Consider the following 24226-nt stretch of genomic DNA (forward strand, 5'->3'; position numbering starts at 1 on the left):
GGTGGAACTTATTGACTTATTGAAAGGCGATAGGCAATTTCATAGGAAGAAGATGTCGGTTATAATTTAAGTGTGGTAATATTATGATAATGAAATAAGGTAACCGTGGCAACTGCTAAATTTGCAAAAATTGCACAGAAAATTTATTAATTTTGATAGCTGTATTATAAATGTATTCAATAATCTTTTATAAGATAATTATTTAATAGATAATTATTTAAAAAAACATGAGAAGACTTGGAGTTGGCAATCTTTTTGTCCTGTGAAATGGAAGTAAATTCTGGCTGAGACTTATGATTGCTTTAATAATATAATTGAGACAAGATATAACAGTTGAAGATAAGAAATTCTTAAAATAAAGTTTTCCAGACAAAGAAAGAAAAATGTATTTTAAATGTTGTATGAAAGATAAAAAGAAATTATCACTTAGTAGAATCTTAAACAATAATCTCTGTGTAAATTTAGAAGTCATTGGTCCAGCAGACCATCATTGGGTGTATGCTGTAGAAAATAGATTTTTTATGAATCTTATCAAAACTTAAAGGCCGAAAATATTTTAATGAGAAGCTGGTCGGCAAGCTAAAATTGTATTTGGTAGAGAGGGATCGAGGGGTTTTATAACTTGTTTGCATTGTGTACAAGTACTCGATCAAGTCCCGTTCTTCTCTTTATACTTCTTCCTCAGTCACATCAGCTCTACGGCTACAATACGGCAACGGTAGGCCCCAAAAACGGATAGATATGTGGCTTCTGCATAGGATATTTTAAACCCCCACAGCCACCTAGGCAAAGGGGACTGAGGCATGAACATTTAAACAGCGAAGGCTTAACTGCAATTTGAGATTGAGATAAGGGCTTGTATTAAAAAAAAACCTATGGTCATTTCTTAAGTTGATATCCTAAAATTTCCATCGTATTCTAGATATAATTACGTTATTATATCATATGGGAAGGTATTCATTGAGCTAGCATCTTGTGTCCATTTCCTTAAATTTCATAGTCAAATTAAAAGAGCGGTACACAAGTTTTATAACATAAAAGTATATGTTGTCAATAAAGACAATGAAAACAAAAGTATTTCAGAAATTATTAAAAAAAAAATTCATTATTAAATCACCAGTGTGATACTTCAATTAGGAAAGTGACTTAAGTTAGGAAAAGTCTTAAGATGCTTTATGAATACTGGCCAGTATTCAATATTGATCTTATCCTTATCCATAGACATGCCTCAGTGATTCCATTCAGCCTATTGGTCAGCTAAATATACAGGCCAATCAAAACAATTCTAATCTTAAATTTAAATTCAAGTTGCTTATTGAATATGGCCAACATACAGTTCACATTGCAATTAGAAGAGCAGTAATCATAAAAATTGGTGAATCTGTTACATGTAACGTTATGAATCTTTTGTCATAAATAATTATGTCATTTAAGAATCTGATGTCTGGCATCCGAATGATAATTTCTCTATTCTCTTTGTTACTTCATTTAGTGATTCACAATGTACTGCAACAATGCAGCAAGTTGCTGAAAATTTATGAGCCATTTCTCAGAGGTAGGCTCAACATATCTTCCCCAATAAAATATATTGTGATACAAGTTATCTCTGATATAAAATTATCAGATAATGAGGCATTACAAACATCATTTTTCTCAAATAATGTTGCCCTACCAACTGACTGCTCGGAATTAAACTTGCCCAGACTGTTTTTATTCTCAAACTTATGGCTTATTTTATCAGCTTAAGTTTATTGTCTGTTTTTGAAGAATACAGATGAGGTATTGTGATAGCCTTTGTGTCCTCTTCAGTGTCAGAGTCATTGTGATTTGTTTAACCTTGGTATAGGGTTCAAGCTAGAGGGTTATGTGAGGGTGCTGCACCCTGACCTTTTTAGGAAGCACCCTGCTGCCCTTATGGAGACCAGAATGTGCACCCTCATGCCTCGAAAGATAAAATTCTTAAGATAGTTAAATATTTCTTTTGTTTTGATCAAAACTTAAAAATATGATTATGAATTCAAACAAACTTTACATATTTAGTAGTTGAAAACTTAAATTACTTCAAATGAACAATTCTAACATTTACTTTGAAATTCATAATGCTTTAATTATTCAATTTATCAATACAATACGCCCTTTTGTCCCTCTGACAGTTCCCTGTCCATTTTAAAACCGGTCGAAAACCTTCTAGTAACTAGGCGATAACAAAAATACCATTCAAGATATTCAAATGAAACTTGGTATAAATGTTGCCAAAGAAAATATGCGCATGTACAGCAAGGCCCATAACTCTGGCTTTAATAATTGTGGAGTTATGCCACTTTTTTGACTGGAAAAAAGAGAGCGCATGTTCGCTCCATGTCCCTCTTGTTATATAACATGAAATCTCCTACATCTATAAGTTTAATCTGATATGGATTTAATGTGGACCAATATAGATTATTATGAAATATTACTAGGATCTTTTTTCTTTGAACTAGACCATTTTGTGGAAGGGTTGATGGTTTTAAGAGTGTAAAACATTCTTCAAGCATTACCATTATTATTGAGGCCCTCTAGATGTTTTCTTAGAGGGATCGTTAATATCTAATCTCTAAGTTTGAAAATACATTTAAAAGCAAAAAACATAATTATGATCATTTGCTCTTAGTTGTAAATGAATCACATGTCAGGACATAAAGCAAGAACGTATCACAAGTCAGGACATAAAGCAAGAACGTATCACAAGTCGGGACATATTACCGAATGCCTTTATGGCCATTGCTTATGAATGTGTTAATCTGAAACGGGATACTCGATAGAATGATGATGAAAACGCAAAATCACGAAACTACGATGAAACTTCATTCACAGGCGATGGCCCTAACAGCATTCCTTAACATATTGCAATTGCATGAATTTATTTTTTATCAGGACAGTCAATGTAAACGCCAATGTATATCATTAATTATGGCTTCTACATTCAAGGATTGATCGCATTTTGCCTTTGTTTTCACCCATGAGCAAATCCCAGTACGTCATGGTAATTTGCTTGCTTGCCCTACTTGCATATGGCATAAACATAAGAAAAAAAGATCAATTTTTATATTTACATTTAAAAAAATATTCATTAAGATGATTAATTAGCAGTATATTCTGCAATTTAGTATTTGTTCTTAAAGAAATGTATCCCACAACATACATTTGTATAAAAGAAAAGCTGAGATTTGTAATGTCATATATCATTGGTTAAATGAGATAGTGCTAATCCAATCAGAGTGCAATATTGAACTAAACAATGACATAATAACTCTTTGCGTGTTATACAATATGAATGTCAAGTTTTATCTATACAAAGGAATAGGCAAATGTAAATATTGTGAGATAGCATCATTATATAATATTAGAGCCTCATCAGGCGGTTATAGGTCTTCAGTTAAATCATAACTAGATAAACGATACATCGGTTAATTGAGTATTGTTGAAAATCGAGTGTTTAGAATTGAGGTCAGTAATAATCGATTGCATAACATTGGAATCGATTATCACTATGTGGCTTTATTCTCTAACAGTAGGAAAATGTGGTAAAAACAACATGATACATTATTGAATAAAATCTATTTTAGAGCTAAAAATCTCTAGGTTCTCATTGAAATTTTTTGACCAAATAACAAAATACATCATAAGAGTTTGCCTTCATGTTCAAGTACACTTAAAGTGTTATCAAAATTGAAATGCAGCATTTTTTGCTTTTTCTTTTGTACCACTGTTTGAACATTTTTATGAACTTTTGATTGCAATGATTATTACATAATGGAAAATTTATAAAAATGGCTTGAACGCTTATTTCCAATGATTGATTTTGATTTAGTCTGATTTTCTATCTCGAGATAAAGCACTACTTATTTTGTATGTTTTAATTACAAGACGTCCATGTTTCCAGGTATCCCAGTTGTACCAGGACACAACATTGGGTTATCCCATTAACGTGGTTCTAGTTGGGCTGGTGTTTCTAGATGGAAGGGAGGTAAATCTAGTAGCATTTTATTCTGACAGTACAGAGTTGCCCTTCTTTACTTCTTTTCTGGGGGGTGGTAAGAAAAAAAGTAATTATTTTTCTATTCTTGTTGCTACAAAACAGGAAAAGAACAAGTTTGCAATAAGAAAAAAAACTGTTGGATTGATTGATTCATCAGATTCATAGATTGCTGAACAAGTTGTAAAATGATTAAATATTTATGCAGAGTTTTAATGGGTTTACTTCAAACTTAAATTCAAAGTGCAGTCATATTTGTATGACAGAAACATTAATTGATTTTCAATTGATAGTTGTCTTTAAAAAATAATGAATGAAATGTAAATTATACCTGATAGTTTGTATAATTATTTACCAACTTTTGAAGCCAGGCCTGCACATCACGAACCATGCGGACAAGACGCTGAACAGTTTCTGTGCATGGCAGGCAGGGGTGCACAATGGGCGACAGAAACTTCATGATCATGCAGTCTTGCTTACGGGAAAAGATATCTGCTCCTACCAGAATGCACCCTGTGACACTCTGGGTAGGATAAACATGTTATTAACACTGTAAAAATTATAATATTAGTATTTAGTTTTGACATTTTTATCAAGCAAAAAGTAAAACTGAAATAAGGATGGTGAGAGAGGTCTTGTTGTGTTAGCCTTTCCAAGAGGTTGTGGGTTTGAGCCCCACCAGGGATACATTCTCTTGGTCTCTAAAAATGGACATTAGTACTGTTTTATGCCAAGGAAATTGACTCAAATGTTTTTCTATAAGCTATCGTTTTTCATCACCATCAAGTTTTGAAAAATGTAAATTAGTACAAAAAATAAACTAAGAACTTGATTCCTATAGCAAGATACAGGCGACAAGACAAATCAATTTGTAAGTGAGTCAATATAAATCAAATTCATTTTGCTGTCTTGTATATTAATTTGCACCTAATTTTATCAAGAGAGAAATATGAACAAGAACTGGCATATGTTGACAATTCTGTACTATGTATTGTATGTCTTTTTAAGACCGACTCCAAATTTTTTAAAAATATTCTTGCTGGATCTTCCTGTGAAGACATGTATTTCATGTGATTTTTTATCACTGAATATCCGTCAGTCATGACTGAGTCCACATGCATGAAATATTCTTACAGGGTTTGCCCCTATCGACGGGATGTGCAGTGAACTACGGAGCTGTATTGTGAACGAGGACACTGGACTGTCAACCGCCTTCACTGTAGCACACGAGATGGGACACAAGTAGGCTTTATGTCTCATTGGCATTCACACTTATTTGTAGGCCAATGGCAGTTGAGGGTTTTTAAAGTTTCTGGCCAATGGCAGTTGAGGATTTTCAAAGTTTCTGGCCAATGGCAGTTGAGGATTTTTAAAGTTTCTGGCCAATGGCAGTTGAGGATTTTCAAAGTTGCTGGCAGTTGAGGATTTTCAAAGTTTCTAGCCAATGGCAGTTGCAGATTTTTCAGATTTTCTGTGGCTTAATTCCCTGCATATCAATTTTGGCAAAAAAGCATATGGGTGGTTTTCAAAATAATGAGGCAAAAGTGTGACATAGGGGTTGAAAATTCAAACCCAGTTTTCATGATTGTCACCTATTTTACATGAAAGTAAATACTTCAAATTACACAGAAACAACTTTGGGAAAGTATCAGGAAATACAAATAAAAAAATATTTTGACCTTAAATCCAAATATTGCGAACATTTCTTACAATATGGTTGATTTATAAAAGTGACTTATGACAAGAACCTAGCATAAATCATATGCTTTTTTCTGAATTATATAATCAGAAATTGGTACCTGTGTGTAGTCATGTGCATAATAACTCAGTTGTTTAAGAAAAATAGAAAAAATCAACACATTTTGTCTAAATTTGAAACCAAAAATTAATTGTTACCTCACAAAGTTTTTGCTGTAATTAAAACAAGAATCAAATAAGGGAAAAATCTACATTAACCTCACCTTATGCATCTTTATAGACCACATACCAAATTTCAAGAATGTATTGTAACTTACAATTGCCAAAATTGTATTCCTCAAAATTTCTTCAGTATCACATTTTTCACAACAATTTCCTCAAATTCAACAGCATGTAATGATGCAAATGGAAAATAGTGGCTAAGAGAACAATTTACAGCAAACAATCACATATATAATATTTATTACTTCATATTGAGTCTAAAAATAAGAAAATATCATCAATGGTAATATAAAGTACTAGAATTCATACATGTTTAATACTTTGTTATGTAATGGAAAGGGTGCACAGGGGACAAATCATAATGCAAGTAATATTTTTTAATTATGTAATTATTTTTGTAACTTAACTTTTCCTGGTAAACATTTTTACAATAAGAGGAACTGTACTTTCAGTAAAGCTTGAAACAATACTGTAAATGTTTGAAAGATAACATTTAAGAGCCTACAAAACTAAATTTCTAAACAATGGAATACAATATGTCCACAGAGTGGAATAAAGTTTTTGGTCTCAATGCACCTGTTTAATACCATTAAACAATATGTGAACATGTCTAAATTTAAAAAATGCCTCTTTGCCTTTGGCATCCTACTCAATAGAATAGTATCTTTTTTATTAGGCATTATTCAAGAATTAAATTCAAGAAAATTCTCAACTTTTGGTTTCCACAAGGATTTAAATACACCTGGCTTTGACATGGTTTTACTTTGGTCCATTTTTAGGCGCTCAAATTGTCTAAGACTTTTCTTGCAACTCCACATATTCTTAGCATTGCTTGTGTATACTATAGCTGCCTTTTTATTTTTCCTAATTTAGTTGGTGTACCTACTTTTCTTATGACTATGACTGACAGACATCACCAATTGTGTAATTTTCTGCAACATGACTTATTTTAAGACCTTCACTTTGGTGTGGCATTCTTTACCAGACGGTTAATTGTGGAGGCCCATGCCATGGAATCCCTCCGAAGGGGTTGTTTTGCATACATGTTGTGCTTTTTCTGAACTGATGCTGCTTCAACTGTGTGTGTTCATACCTTCTCATTTTTTATTCTGCCCGTCATTTTCTGAACTTTTGTTGTTTCCTCATTTCGCTTCATTTTATTTCTTCTCTGCCCCTGCTTCTTTAGTTTCTCCTTTTCTTTTATTTGTAAATCATATAGGATCTATTTGTCCTCTTTCTTTAAATAGCATTTGAGCAATACCTGGCAAATTCTGCTCTTTTTCTCAGTATCTCGATCTCTGTCATACATTTTCTGCAACTTTTGATCTTTCCTTAAAGTCATTCTAGGCACTTCCTAGACTTCATTGTGTTAATGTTTTCAAAAGTCTTTTCTTCATTTGTTTTCAAATTTTCTATGTGATCTCTTTGGAAAAGGAAGCTTAACTACAAGCTTTTCCACTAGGGTAAAAATTATTTCCTGTACAAAATTATAATCTGGTATATTTGCTATCCATATGAAAAAAATTGTCCCCTGTGCACTGAATTGAAGCATATAATACCTTGCACATATAAAAGCAGTACATGAATAGTTTCAATTTGATTTGATGTTTTTTAATTGTCATGATAAAATCAAAATAGAATATTTAAACATATTTAAACAAAATATGTTATCATATGTGCCTCAATACTGAAACTGTATTTAAATTAATTTGATAAACCTTTAAAAGTAAACATTTAATGGCTTTATAATTAAATAATAAAAAAGTATTTATAACACAGTTACCATCAAGTTGCTAAACTATCAAGTGATGCCTAAATATAACATACACACTTCTCAGAATGTGGAAATAGCACCATATTTGTTAGTTTATGACATTTTATTGAAATCTGCTAAAACAGGGTGCACAGGGGACATTGCTTTAAACCATGCAGATGCTTCAAATCTCTGTATGTGAGAGGCTGAAAACTGTTTTTGCATCTGTTGTAACTTTCTTTTCTGGGAAATACAGCAGAATATCATTTTATTGAAGAAATTATAGAACTCTGACAACTAACAACCGAAAAGGTGCACAGGGGACATTTTGGGGTAATAAGTCATGCATCTGAGTTACGGACAAAATAATGTATGAAATAATAAAACTGTGTCATTTATATAAAGCTGGCAGGTTAAAGTTATTAAAATAACATAGTAATTTAATATAAATAGTGCTTAAATGGAATGGTAGTGTTCTCAATGTGAATTGAATATTCTATCTTCTTTTTTAAACGAATGGGGGTCCGTCATATGACATTAAAATTTGAATAAGATAATACATATTTTTTTATTTGAAGTATGTTTTTTTAAAATGAGAAAGGGTTAAGTTACATAAAAAAACAATAATACAATACTATATCATTCAGTTTCAAAAAATAAAACACATTTGAATAAAGGTCTTCATGTAAAATGTCACACTTTTTTTGGTGCACAGGGGGACAAATTAGGCAACATATTCTTACATAACTTTTTTGCTGAATGAGCCATCCATTTGAAACTCTACAATTTTCTTAACAAGATTGATTGGCCCATAATGTGTCTGCAAACACTTTCCAAAAGTGAAAGGAATAAAAGTTAGGAGAGATAAAAGAAAAAGCCTCATTATTTTGAAAAGCACCCAAATGTAGAATACCAGAATTGAATTCTAACATATATGAAGAAGTCATTTTCTAATAGCTTGTGGGGTTAATATCTAATTATGCTATTTTTGCTAATTAACATTGGGTATAGGCAATGTTGTGGACATGCAACCAAGAATGCTGTTGATTATGATGTATATAACCCTTGGTGATATTCTAAATTATCTTGCTACCGGTATATTTATTGAGTGTATGGTCCGTTGCAAAAATTTGATAGACTGTACCGGCTCCCACTGTCTAATTTGCAGGTTTTAGTATTGGTAAATTCACTATATGCAAACTATTGATTAAAAATCTTTTTCAGCTTCGGGATGATGCATGATGGTGATGGAAATGATTGTAAGGACACCTCGGGATACATTATGTCGCCCACCCTCGCTGCCCAGGGTGGGACGTTCCACTGGTCGCCATGCAGTAGGCAGTATATGAGGAAATTCCTAAAGTAAGTGAATACTTCCAGAAAATAGGGAAGTATCAATAAATCTAATCATCCACCTTAACTGCCTGAAGTGAAACCTTTCAACGGTTGTCATGTTTAAAGCAGTATATGAGGAAAAAACAGGAAGTAGCAAACACTTCACCCACTCGTGCAGCTAAAAGTGGAACATTTCATTGGTCTGCATGCAGTAGGCAGTAACATATATATATATAGAACATATGTTATGTAAATGGACTCTTCCTAAAACTAGGGATGTATCAGTCAAAGGATTACACCATGACCTGGAACCTTGGGCCCCAAAATGACCACACTGTTTTAAGTGTTAGATATTGTTTAATTCCATTTTGACTGGGAAACAAGATCAAAATGTTGATAACAATCAAATTATATTTTGAATGGAATATATTACTCAGACTTCTTTTTGTCTTATCTCTAATTTTAAAAACTACCTTAACCTTCAGCGCCGTACAGTCTGAGTGTTTGACCAGTCAGTCACAGGGCACTGCAGAACTGAAATTTCCAAACAAGTTGCCGGGGGAGATATTCGACGCTGACACCCAGTGCAAATGGCAGTTTGGAAGCCATTCAAAACAGTGTACAATCATGTTTGGCAAGGTAAGATAGTAGCTAAGGGAAATAAATGTTTTTTTAAACTGTGTTAATTTTTGGCAAAAAGTACATTTTATATAAGAATATCTATCTTATAAGTGAATCGTCTGAATGAAAAAAAACTTGGCCATAATTCAATAAATGTAACAAAAATGAAAATATTCAATGAAACTCGGTACAAATTTTGCCATAGACAATAAACGCATATAATAATTGTCAAGTTATGTACATTTTTAAATTAAAAAACAACAACAATACAACAGCAGACATACGATGATGTTCTCTCAGCATGCCACTTATTACACTATAAAATAATAAAGGAAATACTTCCTGCTTCCATGCTATATTTAACATCATATTTTAAAGTTGAATTTCATTTCATGAAAAGATTTTTAAAATGAAGAATATCCAGAATAGTTACATTTTAAAGTAAAAGCTGGCTTGAAATCTTAAACAGCAACCTGTTGCTTACTTCCGTCAAGAACTCTTTAACACTTCTTCTTACTATCCGTCCTAGGACATCTTTGCCACAAGAGTGGAGAATGTGTAAGACCAAGTTCCTGAGCACCGCAGAGGGCACCTCCTGTAGTCCTATAAGATGTTAAATATCTCCTGACAACTCTTTCATCTTTTGTATATTCTAGGACCCATGTGTTAGCCTGTTTTGCCACAAGCGAGAGGGAATGTGTGAGACCAAGTTCCTGCCGGCCGCGGAGGGCACCTCCTGTGGTCCTGGTAGGGTAGGTGGGCACTTACTTCATAAATTGTTATATTTAACTTATTTATATGCTGTCTATTGGTATGAATCAAGTTTGAGTCTGATTTCTGGGCAGCACTGGTAAAAGTCACAAAAAAGTCGATCCCCAATGTCAAGGGCGAAGTGGACACCTTTACCGCAAAGCCATCTCACTATACACTTGTCGTAAGTTGGTATGAATAATATTTAAGTCTGATTACTGAGCAGGAGACAGTGCAAGTCATAAAAAAGTTAGCATTGATCCCAAATGTCAGGGGAGATGTGGACACCTTTACCATGAGGCCAACTGACTTGCATAAAAAAAAAATTAAACAATGTTTCACTCAATATTTAGTTTGGAGGATTAACAAACTTATATATACCTGGAAATTCAGAGTTATAGATTTCCAAATGTGTTTTGATTGATGTTTAATGTGTTATGGTACATGTATTTCAGTGGTATGCTGTAATTGGACCCAGTATGTGAGCTAAAATAAATAGAAGGAATCAAAGCCGCACCAAGCCATGCAAACATCATAACTGTTATTAATGTATATTCATGTCCATATATTTCAGTGGTGTAAGCAGGCTCGCTGTGTGAGCTATGGTAGGAAGGGGCCAAACCCTATACACGGGTGGTGGACGGAATGGGGAAGTTGGTCAGCATGTACACGGTCCTGTGGCGGGGGAATCAAGACTCGAACACGGGAATGCAACAATCCTAGGTATGAATACATCCTATGCACAAAAAGCCATACCTAATTGTTTCTTAGTTTATCATCAGACTCTAAAAAAAAGGAAAAAAAACTAGCGAACCAGTAAGAAATAAATGCCTTAAAAATAAATCAATTGTATTCTCTTTACAAAAAAGGCATTTGGTAATCTAGCAGATTTCACCATTAAAAAGCATACAGAAAGCATCATTTAGAATTGCAGGATAATCCTGTTCCAAGTGTATGGAATGTTTCTTGCTCATGTCATCAATATTTTAATTATTAAGGCATAGGAAATGGTATTTTTTTTAGCTTTTTCTATATAACACTTTGGCATGGCCTTATGTACATTTGGATTTGCTTCATGCCTGTAGTTCAATCTGAAATTAACTTTTTATGATAATTGTGAAACACGTTATAACAACATAATATTAAAGATGATAGCTGCCACAATGTTGTGGAAGATTTGGTCTTGCCCACTGATAGCTTTGTTACACTCTACTATAATCACAAGGAGATGGAGTTTGGATGGAATCCGGGACACGCTGGAGAAAAGATGCAAGTGTGCTAAGCCAGATAAAATTTCTTTTGCATGTGAAATTTTATTTGAATAAAAATGAATGCAATTTTATAAATAATTTGTCCTACTGTATACATATTTTTACACTGCAGGCCCCAGTATGGAGGCAAAACCTGTACTGGACCAGAAGTCATCCACAAAATGTGCAACCTCCTGGTAAGCAATTATGTCAACTAAATTGTATTAGTCCTTTTCGTAGCTTTATACCACCTGTTGCCACAATTTACATGGCACTTTGTATGGACAGTTCAGCTCACAATTCAAAACAATGACATGGTGATTCACACGGTCAGGAAATGGATAATCTTTGAATTTGTTTTGGCGCAAAATTGGATTAAAATCTGTATCAGTGAAAAAGGGCTGTATGACTTTATAGACATGCATGCTGTAATGACACACAGGGCCTGTTGTTTGTCTGATTTTGGACCCTACACAATACTGAATACTTATGAAACTTTCGAAAAATGCAGGTTCTTTCTCTGTAAGACTTTGTATTGGTCACCATGTGTTAGCAAAGGACCAGCTGATGTCTTCTATATAAATTCCTACTGCAATATACTACTACTTATATAGAAATCTTCTTTCCAACCTTGTTCAATCTCTTTTTATAGGAGTGTGAACAAGATGTGCCTGACTTCAGAGAACAGCAATGTAAACAACTTGCACAGGAGAGTTTCCGAGGCTGGAATTATCGCTGGCGGTCATACAGGGAATATGATTCATATGAAAGTAGGTCTATTCTAAAATGTTAATGTCTGAATGAATTATAGGATTAGAAAATCCATTTGTGCTTGTACCATACACTCAACATCTTATTATGCCCCCAAAGGTGGTCAAATTAAAATGGAGCACTGGCCGTCTGTTTGGTTTATCTGTGTCGGGGCTGTAACTTGGTCATGCAGGGAGGGATTTTAAAATTTCTTGGCACGTGTGTTTGGTATATGAAGATTACATGTTACGTGCAGATCCACATCCTTACCTCAAAAGTCAAGGTCATACTTACAGGTTTATAATTATTGAAAGGAAACTGTCATAAACTTACATAAAATTTATTTCGTTGTGCACAACGCAATGAATGTAACTGATGTATCATATGGCTTACGACAAATGTATCTTTCACATTTTTGCGTTGTTTTCCAATCCGAAATTTATTGGGTTTGTCCACCACCTAAATCCCTGTTAATTTGAAAATAGCGTTGGTATATGTATCTGTACTTTCACATGCTAAAGATACACACTATAAATTGGGAAATCATTTTGCGGGTAAACTCAGCTGAGACAGCAACAATATATTCTTTTAATCGTGCATTATGATATATAATTGGACACATACTAGCTCGTAGTGACAATTCTAGGCTTGTTTTGTTGAAATATTGTATTTGCCGATTTTGGGACCATCTGGTGTCTAGCCCCTTTAATGAACATTACGCAACACTCGTATCATTTTCAAAAGCATTGTACCACATTGACATCTTATTCGTTGTATGACAGAAAAGTTTCACTTTTACCCACACAGCTGAAGATGAATGTAAACTTTACTGCAAGGCAGATGGCTACAACTTCTACTACACCATGCCTCGTGAGGTTACGGACGGTACTCGATGTAACGACTACACAACAGATGTCTGTGTACAGGGAAAATGCCAGGTATAACTATTGTATCTTACTACTAGGAGTAAATGGAATTTTGTCAATCATAAAATTTGCTAATTACTTTGACCTAAATAATTGTTTAAATGTTTCAGTGAAATATCACAATAAATTTCACTGAGTGAGCAATGAAAGTAAGATTTTCACTTCTGTTATCTTCTTTTTATTAAATGCCTTAAAGAAAAATTAAAAGATTCTTAATTGCATTATATAAGAAAAACATGTGAAACTATTCACATGTAGCAGCTTCTGAAATGATGTTGGTCATATTGTGTTTTAGTCCTGTGCCTGCTAATGTTTAGCAGAACATGCTAAAGTTTCAAACAGTGAAAATATTGGAAGTTATATTTCACTAATAAATTCTCCAGGAATAAACTAGGTTTCTTATTATGTAGCGTGTTGGCTGTGACTTGGTGGTTGGTTCCGAGGCTCACAAAGACCGGTGTGGGGTGTGTCAGGGAAACAACTCCACTTGTAAGATCGTAGAAAATACATTCACCGCTCATCCTCCAGAGAAAGGTACACCTTAAGATATGACTGTGATTCTCAGATTACCAATTTACTTAAAATTAAAGGCCCCTTTACAATAAAAATTGTAAGACTTAAGATTGTAACTTTCTAGGTGTAACTGTGTTTCAATTAGAGTATATTAAGGATGTTTATTGCATACATTCTGCCCAAAACTTTATGGTTGTCCCTGCCCTCTCTTAAGCAGCGTAAGTTTTAAGACTTAGATATCTTATTGAAAAGGGGCCCTAGCTGTGACTGCTCAAGACAATTTATTGGAGATCCAAAGAAAGTAATAAATCTGTATAATGCTATACATATATATATGGATAAAATCATGTTAAGGGCAGATATTTTTTTCTGTTTAGTAAGATTAAGCTTTGACACTTTTCTGGTAATATCAGTATCTTTAAGAACTTGTACAAAAACAAAAAAATAAATGTATGATTTGGTTAAAATATACCGCATGCAATGTCATATATTGGAATCCTTACATAAGTCTTTTGTTGAAACGCTACTTAGTGAAATAAAACATTTATGTATGAAGTCCTTAAACTTCATCAACAGCCATAGATAATTTATTATGGACAAAGCAACCTATTTATTTGCCATTTCAGGTTACTTTGGTGTGGTGTTTCTACCTCGCGGTTCAAGCAGCATTGAGGTAGCTGAGGTGGAGATAGCCCGGAGTAACTACCTTGCCCTACGGGACTCCCACGGGAATTACCACCTTAACGGGAACTGGAAACTCAACGGGGAAGGGGTGTATGACATCGGGGGGACAAAGTTCGTGTACAGGCGACCGTATAACAGCCCGGAGTCCCTGACTGCCAAGGGACCTCTGCTCGAAGACCTTGTTTTAGAGGCAAGTTTGTAAAAAATATTTCATGGTAGATTTTCTTTTTTAAAACATATAATGGGCAGCCCATTTTCTTTCTACTGTTTATGAAGGACATATATAAGAATTAAGGTCATCATTGAAGTTTTTGTTCATTTATGACAGTGTTATAAATGTGCATTGTTGTTCTGTACATAGTTTAATCTTATTTATTTTACAACCATTGTGAAGTAAGTTATTACAACATTATATTAATCACTCTCATTGCCACGATTTACGCGAGAGTGTGGTCTGGGGTTGTGTGGGAAATGGGAGTTTCCAGAGGAAACACACTTGTTCGGCTTGGTGACCACAAACCAAACTCACATTAGCCCATGTCGGGAATTGAACCCCGGTCTCCTAGGTGAGAAGCCAGTGCACTAACCACTGTGCTAACTGGACAACATGTATTGTACATGTTCACTCACATTGTCAAAGTGTTTGTTCTTATATCCTGTTCAACATTTTACTGTCTAAAGGCTCTTTTGGCAGTGCATATACTTCTCCTTTCATAAGTCTAAGTGTATTGGTCTTTCAGGCGTTGCTTCAGTCGGAGAATCCTGGTATCCGGTACAGTTTCATGGTTTCCAAGCAGACGAATCATCTGCCCCCAGCCCATAACTACACATGGAGAGTCACACTGACGGAGTGTAGCCAGGCCTGTGCCGGAGGTAAGGCTTACTTGGGCCAGCTTAACTGAAAGAGTCTTATATTTAAGATCATAAAGCTTGTAAGTTCTTTATAGGAAAGTAAGTTTAGAAAATGTCAAGGTCTTGTTGTCGACAACACTCATTTTATTAAATTTGGTCATATTCTAGCTAAAATTGTTAAGTATTCATTAAATGCAGTCCTAATATGCATACATTTAGCCTGTCCATTGACTTTTGATACAATATTTTGAGTTATGCTCCTATTTCCTCTGAGAAAAAGACAAATACTCCTTAATTTTGGCTTGCAGTCTAATTTATAAATTGTTTGGTCTATATTAAAAGGAAGTTATTTTCCACTGTCAGCTGTAATAGTGCGCCATGTAGACCCAGATATATATCAGTTACCAGATCTATGTTGTCTTTCTCAGGAGAGCAGATAGTGACTGCCCACTGTCAGCTGTAACAGCGTGCCATGTTGACCCAGATATATATGAGTTACCAGATCTATATTGTCTTTCTCAGGAGAGCAGATAGTGACTGCCCACTGTCACAGAGACCAGGGGGAGGAGGTGGACCCAGGGTACTGTGTCACTGAACAGAAACCTGCCACTGGCAAATACACCTGTAACACCGCACCATGTAGGCCCAGGTATTCATTTGACACATCAAATTGACAGGCGCTGTTATTTGTCATCGCTGGCTGCATGTCTTTCCTCAAATCTGTTTATAATTTTGTTTCCACTCAATTATCAAAGGTTGTAAAGATGGCAACTTTTACATAAAAATTGTTTCCTTTTGATATACCGTAAATGACTGGGTATTAGACGCCCTTTTTTTCCTCAGATTTCGATGCAAAAAAATGCCTGCGTATAATACCCCGTAACAATTTTTCAAAGTTTTTTTCTGAGGTCGATTTTTAAGCTGAGAGTTTGTTTACTTTATGTAGAAAGGGAAGTTACTCGCGTCATATTGATCGATTATATACGGGTTAAAACGGCAAGTTAAAGATCGGTATACGGTATATCGTAAGACGTTTATAATTTTAACAAAAATATTTTTGGATTAAATGTTTTTCGATTAAAGTTATTCAATTTAATTTTGAATAATAAATTGAATTGAACAATAATTAAACTTGCATATAAGAAAGCAAAGTTGGGCACTGTCAAAATATTTTTTGTCAGTTGTACGATAAGGTGTGAAAAACTCGACTGCCTTTAACCTGTTAACATACCAATACTACAAACTGTTGCGATAATGGTCTTGTTTTTTTCGCACTTTGTCACGTTCTTTATTCTTTTCTGTAGGTGTTGACATTTTGAGAACAAACTCGTACAATATAAGGTCTTTGCAAAACTTAACTTATCATTCTTGACGTATTTTGTTTACGATATACTGTCAGAAAGAATCTTACAAATTGTCATAAAAGGTACTTTTTAGTGCCATCCAACAACAAATTGTCACACTAGGTACTTTTTAGTGCCATCATGGGGAAAGTGCGTACATCGTACACAGCACGAGAAAAGCTAGCTGTTATCAGCTATGCTGAAGAGCACGGCAATCGTGCAGCGGGTCGCCAGTACACCATGAATGAGGTCAACGTACGCAAATGGCGAAAACAGAAGCACGAATTAATGGCCATGACGAAAACGAGAAAAGCCAACCGGGGCATGGGGGCGCTCTATCCCGCTATTGAGACGGCTATTCTACAATACGTCAAAGAGCGAAGAGAGGGGGGTGTTGCCGTATCAACGATTGATATCCATCTCGAGGCTATGAAGTTGGCGAAGACACATCAAGTTCAATCAACCTTCAAGGCATCAACAACATGGGTCCGCGCCTTCATGAAACGTCAACAGCTGTCCATCCGAAGACGTACTCACATCAGCCAGAAGCTACCAGATGATTTTGAGACTAAAATCACAGACTTTCAGCGATTTATTATCCGCCAAAGAAAAGCCACCGACTTCCCACTTAGCCAAATAGGCAATGCTGACCAGACTCCACTGACATTCGACATGCCTGCGTCAACAACGTTGAATGCTCTTGGTTCTAAGTCTGTAACCATACATACAACAGGAAACGAGAAAAACAGATTCACCGTGATGTTGGCTTGTACAGCTGACGGAGGCAAGCTCCCGCCATACGTTATATTTAAGAGAAAAACTATGCCGAAGAATATCGAATGGCCAGCAGGGATCCACGTTCGTGTGCAGGAAAAGGGCTGGATGGACCAGGCTCTTTGCTACGACTGGGTTAAAACCGTGTGGAACGAACGACCAGGAGCAGACCTGCATCGCTCTCTACTCGTCCTGGATGCTTTCAGGGCTCACACAACCCCCGGAATGAAAGAGTTGATGAAAGAATCAAGGACAACTCCAGCTGTCATTCCCGGAGGGATGACATCCATTCTACAGCCTCTAGACGTCTCCATTAACAAACCGATGAAAGTGGCACTGAGAAATAAATGGAATAATTGGATGGCCGGTGAAACGCACTCCTACACAAAGACTGGGCGAAGAAGGAACCAGAACTTGATCAAATCTGCGCTTGGATCGTAGACGCATGGAAAGAGCTAGATCTGAAGATCATTGTTTATGCGTTCAAGAAGTGCTCCATATCAAACGCTATGGACGGGACCGAAGATGACACCATATGGGAGGAGTTTGTCAAAAACCCAGGGCACAAACAGACAGATGAGGCAGCCGACGAAGAAGAAGACGATGATGGATGCGGTTACTACACGGACAAGACGACCAAAGACATGACGGAGGATGAAATGGAGCGTTTCTTCGAGAGTGACGACGATGACGAGGAATTTGAGGGCTTTGAGGAAAGCGATTTAAGGATTAGTGAATGACAATTTGTGTGTTTCTTTGTGCAATATGTGCTGGTTGAATGTATTTATTTTAAATAATCTGTTATGTTTTATATCACATGAAACGAATAAAAATGGTATTTAATATTATTGATCATACAGTCCTCAAACTTGGTAGGATTATATACCCCTATTGATATTGAGATCAGTACATCAAACTGCATGGTCATGGTGATTTTTACTCATTTTAGTACTAACAGAACTAGCTGTTGATCAAATGTCCTCAAGCTAGGAAGGATTATTGGTCATTACAAGTAGGACCTGGATTGATAGTAAGAGGTCATAGTGTTTGGTTCTAAGTTCAAGGTCATGATGACCTTAATATGGAAAATGCATATTAATCTATATTTCTAAAAATAAATAACATACTGATAATACAGGTGGGCGGCACAGCCTTGGAGCGTGTGTCACAAGGAGTGTGGGGGTGGAAAACAGAAGCGTAAGGTCTACTGCATACAGCGAATGTCCACGAAGGAAGACCGCAAACTTCCTCGGAAATTCTGTGACCGGGAGAGCAAACCCCAGAAGAAGAGGGAGTGTAACACACAAGAGTGTCCCCCGGTCTGGTACAAGGGGTCATGGTCTCAGGTTAGTTGGACTTGACTCTATCTATACTTATTTTTCTATTGATCCATGCAATTCTGTCATCAGATAGGGGGTATAACACACAGGAGTCCCCCCATTAGGTCACAGGTTGGCAAAATTGGCTCTTTTGTGATTGTTTACTATTATTTTATTGATTTGATAGGCTGCAGTATAAGGGTTTATATAGGGTTTATTCTATACGTATCAAAGATGCTTAATGATACACAGGCATTTCCATATGATATATACAACTACAATTCTGGTAACAACTTTACTCATAGACCATGAAATTTCAATGTGTCCAAAACTTTAAAATACCTACTCTGCAGTGTTCAGCCACATGCGGTAAAGGCCTTAAGTCACGAACAGTGGTGTGTCGCAGTAAGACGTTGGGTGGCCAAGTTGTGCTACCAGACAGCATGTGCAGCGGTGACCAGAGGCCCGTACAACACAACGGCTGCAGAAATGTGAGGTGTCCAGATCCCACCGCTCAGTGGACAGTCACATCCTGGACTGAGGTAATTTAAATGTAGACAAGCAATTATCACTGTCTATATATCAATCTTCTGCTAGATGAAATAGGTGTAACATTATTGATTTACCACAATGCCTTTTCCTACAGTCATTCCTTACCAATGTAGATGGGTATAGTTCAGAAAATTATCAAAACCATTTTACTATACAGAAATCAGAAGGGGCACAATAAAGGTTTGTGCAGAAAATATAGAAAAATCAATCCATTATTTAAGCATTTGACTTGAATGATCAACCTTAAAAAAATGTGTACAGATGAAGCCTTTATTTAGTTTGATCATTAAAAACAAATGAGATAAACATAATAATGAATTAAAATTAAAAAAAAAAATTGCATCAACCTACATTGTGCCCCTTAAGGCAAACGACTCTCTAATAATGACTGGATAGGTATTATCCATGCTAAACTGTCATTGGCTCCAACCTATCTGCTGGACAAGTCTGAATATATTTATCATACAACTTCCTTAGCACTTTATTTAGTTGATGTTTTTCATGTTTATAACACCAGTGAATTCAAATATAAGGTGCCTTTAGAATTTTTCATTACATATTCTTCACTTTGCTTTATTTTGCAGAAAACCAAAACTTTCTCTTACATTGATATGTTGACCTTGCTATTTTACATTTTTATGTTGATCTTGACCTTGTTGATCTTGACCTTGCTTTTTACATTTATATGTTGACCTTGACTTTTCTATTTTATGTTTGTATGTTGACCTTGACCTTGCTAGTTTGAATTACATGTTGACCTTGCTATTTTTCAGTGCTCAGCCACATGTGGTAAAGGAAGAATGAGTAGGGCAATCAAATGTACCAGAAAGACCCAGTCCGACAAGGCAATCATTACCCATGACAAAAAGTGTCACCATCTTGATCCCCTCAATGTGACCTTAACCCAGATGTGTGACCTTGAAGCCTGCCCTATGAAGACCTATTGGTATGCCTCCCCCTGGTCTCAGGTACTGTATTTTGAATCAATATGATATAATATTTGTATCACCAGCATGGAAGTTTAGTTTTGGTGACAGTATCACATTGTTAAGAAATATTTGAATTTCAAGACTACTTTTCCTGGAAAGATTAATCTATTTTTATATATATTGTAGCTTTTCTACTTTTTATGGCTTACATTAAAAGGAGTATTGGGGACCTTCTCTGTTATCCAGCTCTCAGTCAGGACACTTGTGCCACCCTCATTTACTATACATTTTGACATAAACTCCTGAAATTTTATAGGAGTGTTGTTCAGCATGTAAATTTGTGCACCTGGGGCTTGGTTTGATTTCACTCGTTAGGACCAGGGTTATTAGCATTGACTGAGTAAAAACTGACCTTATAAATTTAACACTTTTTGAGTGCACTTATCAAAAAAAAACATTTGATCTAGGCTGTTGAAACTTAAAAGAAATTTGTTCAGACTGTGCACCTGTTGTTTCACCCAACATTTCACTTCATTAAACCAGAGTTATGGCCCTTGAGTTTGTAAAATATGTTATGCCATGCATATTTTCAAAGGCAGATGATATATTTACAACACTTTCCTTCCAGTGTTCAGTGACATGTGGGTCAGGTACACAGACCAGACTGGTACACTGTATGCACCAGGAGTTCAGGCGTCTCTCTCACAATTGTGATGATGCTGACAAACCAGTCAACATGCAGAATTGCCTCACTAAACCTTGTGAAAGTCCAGGTAGGCTATAAATAATGGAGTAAACATTACAAAACTATAACCACCTTTTGGCAGACTTACAGGGTAGTGCAGTGACTGTATTGGCGTTTTACGGTAACAATAAAACATTTTGATGCCATCTTGTATCTCTTAGTCAGCAACATTTTGGGGCAGATTTATAAGAGGCTGAAACTTCCCTTTTTGGTACGTGGAAATCATGTTTTTTTAAGGAGTATTTGGTAAGCAAGAAGCAATAGTCAGTATGCACAGAACCTCAAATATGTGTTGTTTTGGTATTCATACAGTTTAATGTATTTGGTATGATGTTGTATTTTGATAAAAAAAAAATGAGGCAAAAAGGTAGGAGTTTACTGTTACCCTCAGATAAAACCCTCCTTCGTTAAAGAAGGCAGAATCATTTTCTACAGGCTGACAGACATTTTCAGAACATAACACTTCACACTTTCATATCTCCATGCCAAAGACATCACACTCTTGCACACAGTGGTCAGAAATTGGCTCAGGGAGAGCAATATTTGGTAAGCATGTAGAGAGCTGATTGTTCTACATTCTGTACCCTGTGTGCTGGACTGATCAGAATATGCCCTTTGTATAATGTATTATAATTAGAGAAGAAAAAGGTCTTAGATCTTGTCACCTTCTATTTCCAGGCCCTGATTGCGGTGATGAGTTTAGCTGGTGTCATCTTGTACCCAAACATAACATCTGTGATCATGAATTCTATGGGACCAAATGTTGTCGATCCTGCTATTTCAGAAGATGATGTTGTTGTTGCTGTAGTTGTTGATGTTGTTGTCATGTTATAGTGTTTTCATCATGTGATTATTTTACAATTGACCATGATTGTATTTTGGTCAAGTTTATTAGTTTTGAAACATGCAAGTTTAAAACAGATAATTTGACTTATATTTGCAATTTATGCTATTATGACTACCGTATTATACTATGTATAGGACGCTACACAGCACCGGTACTTACCATTACCGGGTTTGTCTCCGGTCCGATATTTTTGGGCTGAAATGGACTTGAGAAAAATTGATAAAATCCTAATAGCTTAGAAAGGACACAGGCAATTTTTTCGACGATAATCTGGGGTAAAAAAGTGCGTCCTATGCATAGTATAATGCGGTATGTGAACTTACTGATATTTTAATATGCATTGACAATTCTTCTGTGAGACCCTGGATGTAAATCACATGAATTTGTATCTTTTTCACTGAATTATTAACTTCAACAGTTGATATAAAATATTTCTTTGAAATATAAAATAAAATACAATTGACAAGTGGCATTTCTGTCAAACAGGCCAGTAGCTAGCAGCATAATTCTATATCAACTCAAGAACCTTCCTCTTTCATCCTTTGATATTAACATTCACAAGAGGCATTTATATCTATGAACCTTAGATTATGTCTTCCCATTTAGTCCTTGCTATTTATAAGATTTGTTGAATATAACTTCCATCAGTTGTTATTTTCAGGTGTATTTTTATCTTATTTTGTTGAAAAGTTAAAAAAAGTGTATAAATAGATAAAGCACAAACAAACATATTGCTTTTGGGATTGTAATTTTTTAATTGTTTAATTATTATTTCTAATCAAATACAAATAAATAAAACAGAATCATGCACACTTATTTTAAAGTAATATGTTGTATCCGCTAGAGATTAATTTTCATTTCTGTCAAAAAGGCCAGTAATTAGCAGCATTAAGAGTCCTATACCAACATCAGTTGCCTTTACTGTTATGATGTGTTTGGGATGATTTGAAGCATACTATATGCTTTTGTGTGGTAGACTGAGTTTAGATTGAGAATTTACTTGAGAATTTTTGTAATATTGGGGCTTCTCTTCATACAGAGATATTCATATAAGTCCATGAATAAGCTGCAAATAGCCCCACTTCTTGACTTTTCCATGACTGTTGAGATGTATGTGGACTTAAACAATCTTTATACATGTGAGAATGGTTTAAACCCTATTAAGTTGATGATGTGGTATTAAAGATAAGAAGTGTTTTATGTAGATTATTTTTTGTTTTAACATGTAACATGTATTCAACATTCACAACGAAAATCATACCATGGGATGCGATGACGTTCTTTTCGACCATATTAATACATTTTTACATTACTATACTCTTTTTGTACCTCATCATATGCTCATGTTTAAGTACTGTAAACATGTGTACAGAAATATTGTACATGTATGTGCTTGTTAATAATATAACTCTGATCAGCCAATATTGTACTTCTATGGCCTTTTCGGATTCAATATTATTATTGTTGTTATTTTCTTGTTTCATTTGTGTAACATGATGAGTACACAACATAAATGTATCATGATTAGATTCAATGTTTATTGTGTGTATTCTGTCTTTGTATTATGGAAGTTGAGTCATATATATGCATAATATGCACATACATGCATACATGTTATTTTGATGTTATAAGATTTGCAGACATTCAAAAATGTATAACACTTCTTAAAGTCCTTCTCTCCAATACCACTTGATGCCTAATTTCTAAACTGCATATTGTAGTTTCGCCTTGATAGTTTAGCTCTCGCTTTGAAACAGTGAAGATGCGATTCAAACTGTCCTGATATTGAAAGATTCTGCTGAAAATGGTATCGAATCGAAGGATTATTGATTGCTTTTTCTTTTATTTACACTAACACATATTTCGTGTGCTAATTGCTACGATAGTATTCTTTTACTTATTTAGAAGAACACTTTATTGTGAACATGTTTGTCAAGACAGAGATTAATAAAACTGATAAGCCCTTTGATATGTCTTCAATTAAGTTTTATGTAATTCTGTACAATCATTTAATAATATTACATTAACAAGGCATGAATGTTTTACCAAATCTTTATGAAACTTGGTCAGAATGTGTCTCTATGAAATCTAGGTCATGTTTGAGTATGGCTCAATTCGTGTAAAAAGTAGGTCACAAATTTAAATATTCATTATAAAAACATGAAAACATTCCAGATGCCACCTTTTCTGTACAATCTCTTATGAAACTCATAAAATTCATTGCCCTCTTTTAAAGAAACTTGTATTCCTGCCTATTTCCTGGCCGTTGGCTGCATGCAATATGGTTCAGTGACTGTGTACTACCAGCAGGATTAAAACAATAGATCAACAGACAATTACAGTTCCTC

General features: G+C 35.1%; 1 protein-coding gene across 1 annotated transcript in view; it reads left to right on the plus strand.

Moving 5' to 3' along the window:
• The window catches only part of LOC128242632 (A disintegrin and metalloproteinase with thrombospondin motifs 16-like), a 70913-nt gene extending 47068 nt beyond the window's left edge, over window positions 1–23845 (plus strand). Inside the window, exons 6-24 of the mRNA XM_052959863.1 lie at window positions 3923–4006; window positions 4383–4542; window positions 5152–5257; window positions 8913–9050; window positions 9509–9662; window positions 10301–10396; window positions 10969–11117; window positions 11778–11841; window positions 12297–12414; window positions 13202–13332; window positions 13731–13854; window positions 14460–14707; window positions 15258–15390; window positions 15892–16018; window positions 18625–18832; window positions 19159–19347; window positions 20131–20325; window positions 20915–21059; window positions 21710–23845. Coding sequence (XP_052815823.1) covers window positions 3923–4006; window positions 4383–4542; window positions 5152–5257; window positions 8913–9050; window positions 9509–9662; window positions 10301–10396; window positions 10969–11117; window positions 11778–11841; window positions 12297–12414; window positions 13202–13332; window positions 13731–13854; window positions 14460–14707; window positions 15258–15390; window positions 15892–16018; window positions 18625–18832; window positions 19159–19347; window positions 20131–20325; window positions 20915–21059; window positions 21710–21822 — 2682 coding nt within the window. The 3' untranslated portion in view covers window positions 21823–23845. The remainder of the gene's footprint in view (window positions 1–3922; window positions 4007–4382; window positions 4543–5151; window positions 5258–8912; window positions 9051–9508; window positions 9663–10300; window positions 10397–10968; window positions 11118–11777; window positions 11842–12296; window positions 12415–13201; window positions 13333–13730; window positions 13855–14459; window positions 14708–15257; window positions 15391–15891; window positions 16019–18624; window positions 18833–19158; window positions 19348–20130; window positions 20326–20914; window positions 21060–21709) is intronic.
• Window positions 23846–24226: the final 381 nt, after the last annotated feature.

The sequence above is a fragment of the Mya arenaria genome, chromosome 8 (assembly GCF_026914265.1).
Source record: "Mya arenaria isolate MELC-2E11 chromosome 8, ASM2691426v1".
In the NCBI taxonomy this organism is placed as follows: Eukaryota; Metazoa; Mollusca; class Bivalvia; order Myida; family Myidae; genus Mya; species Mya arenaria.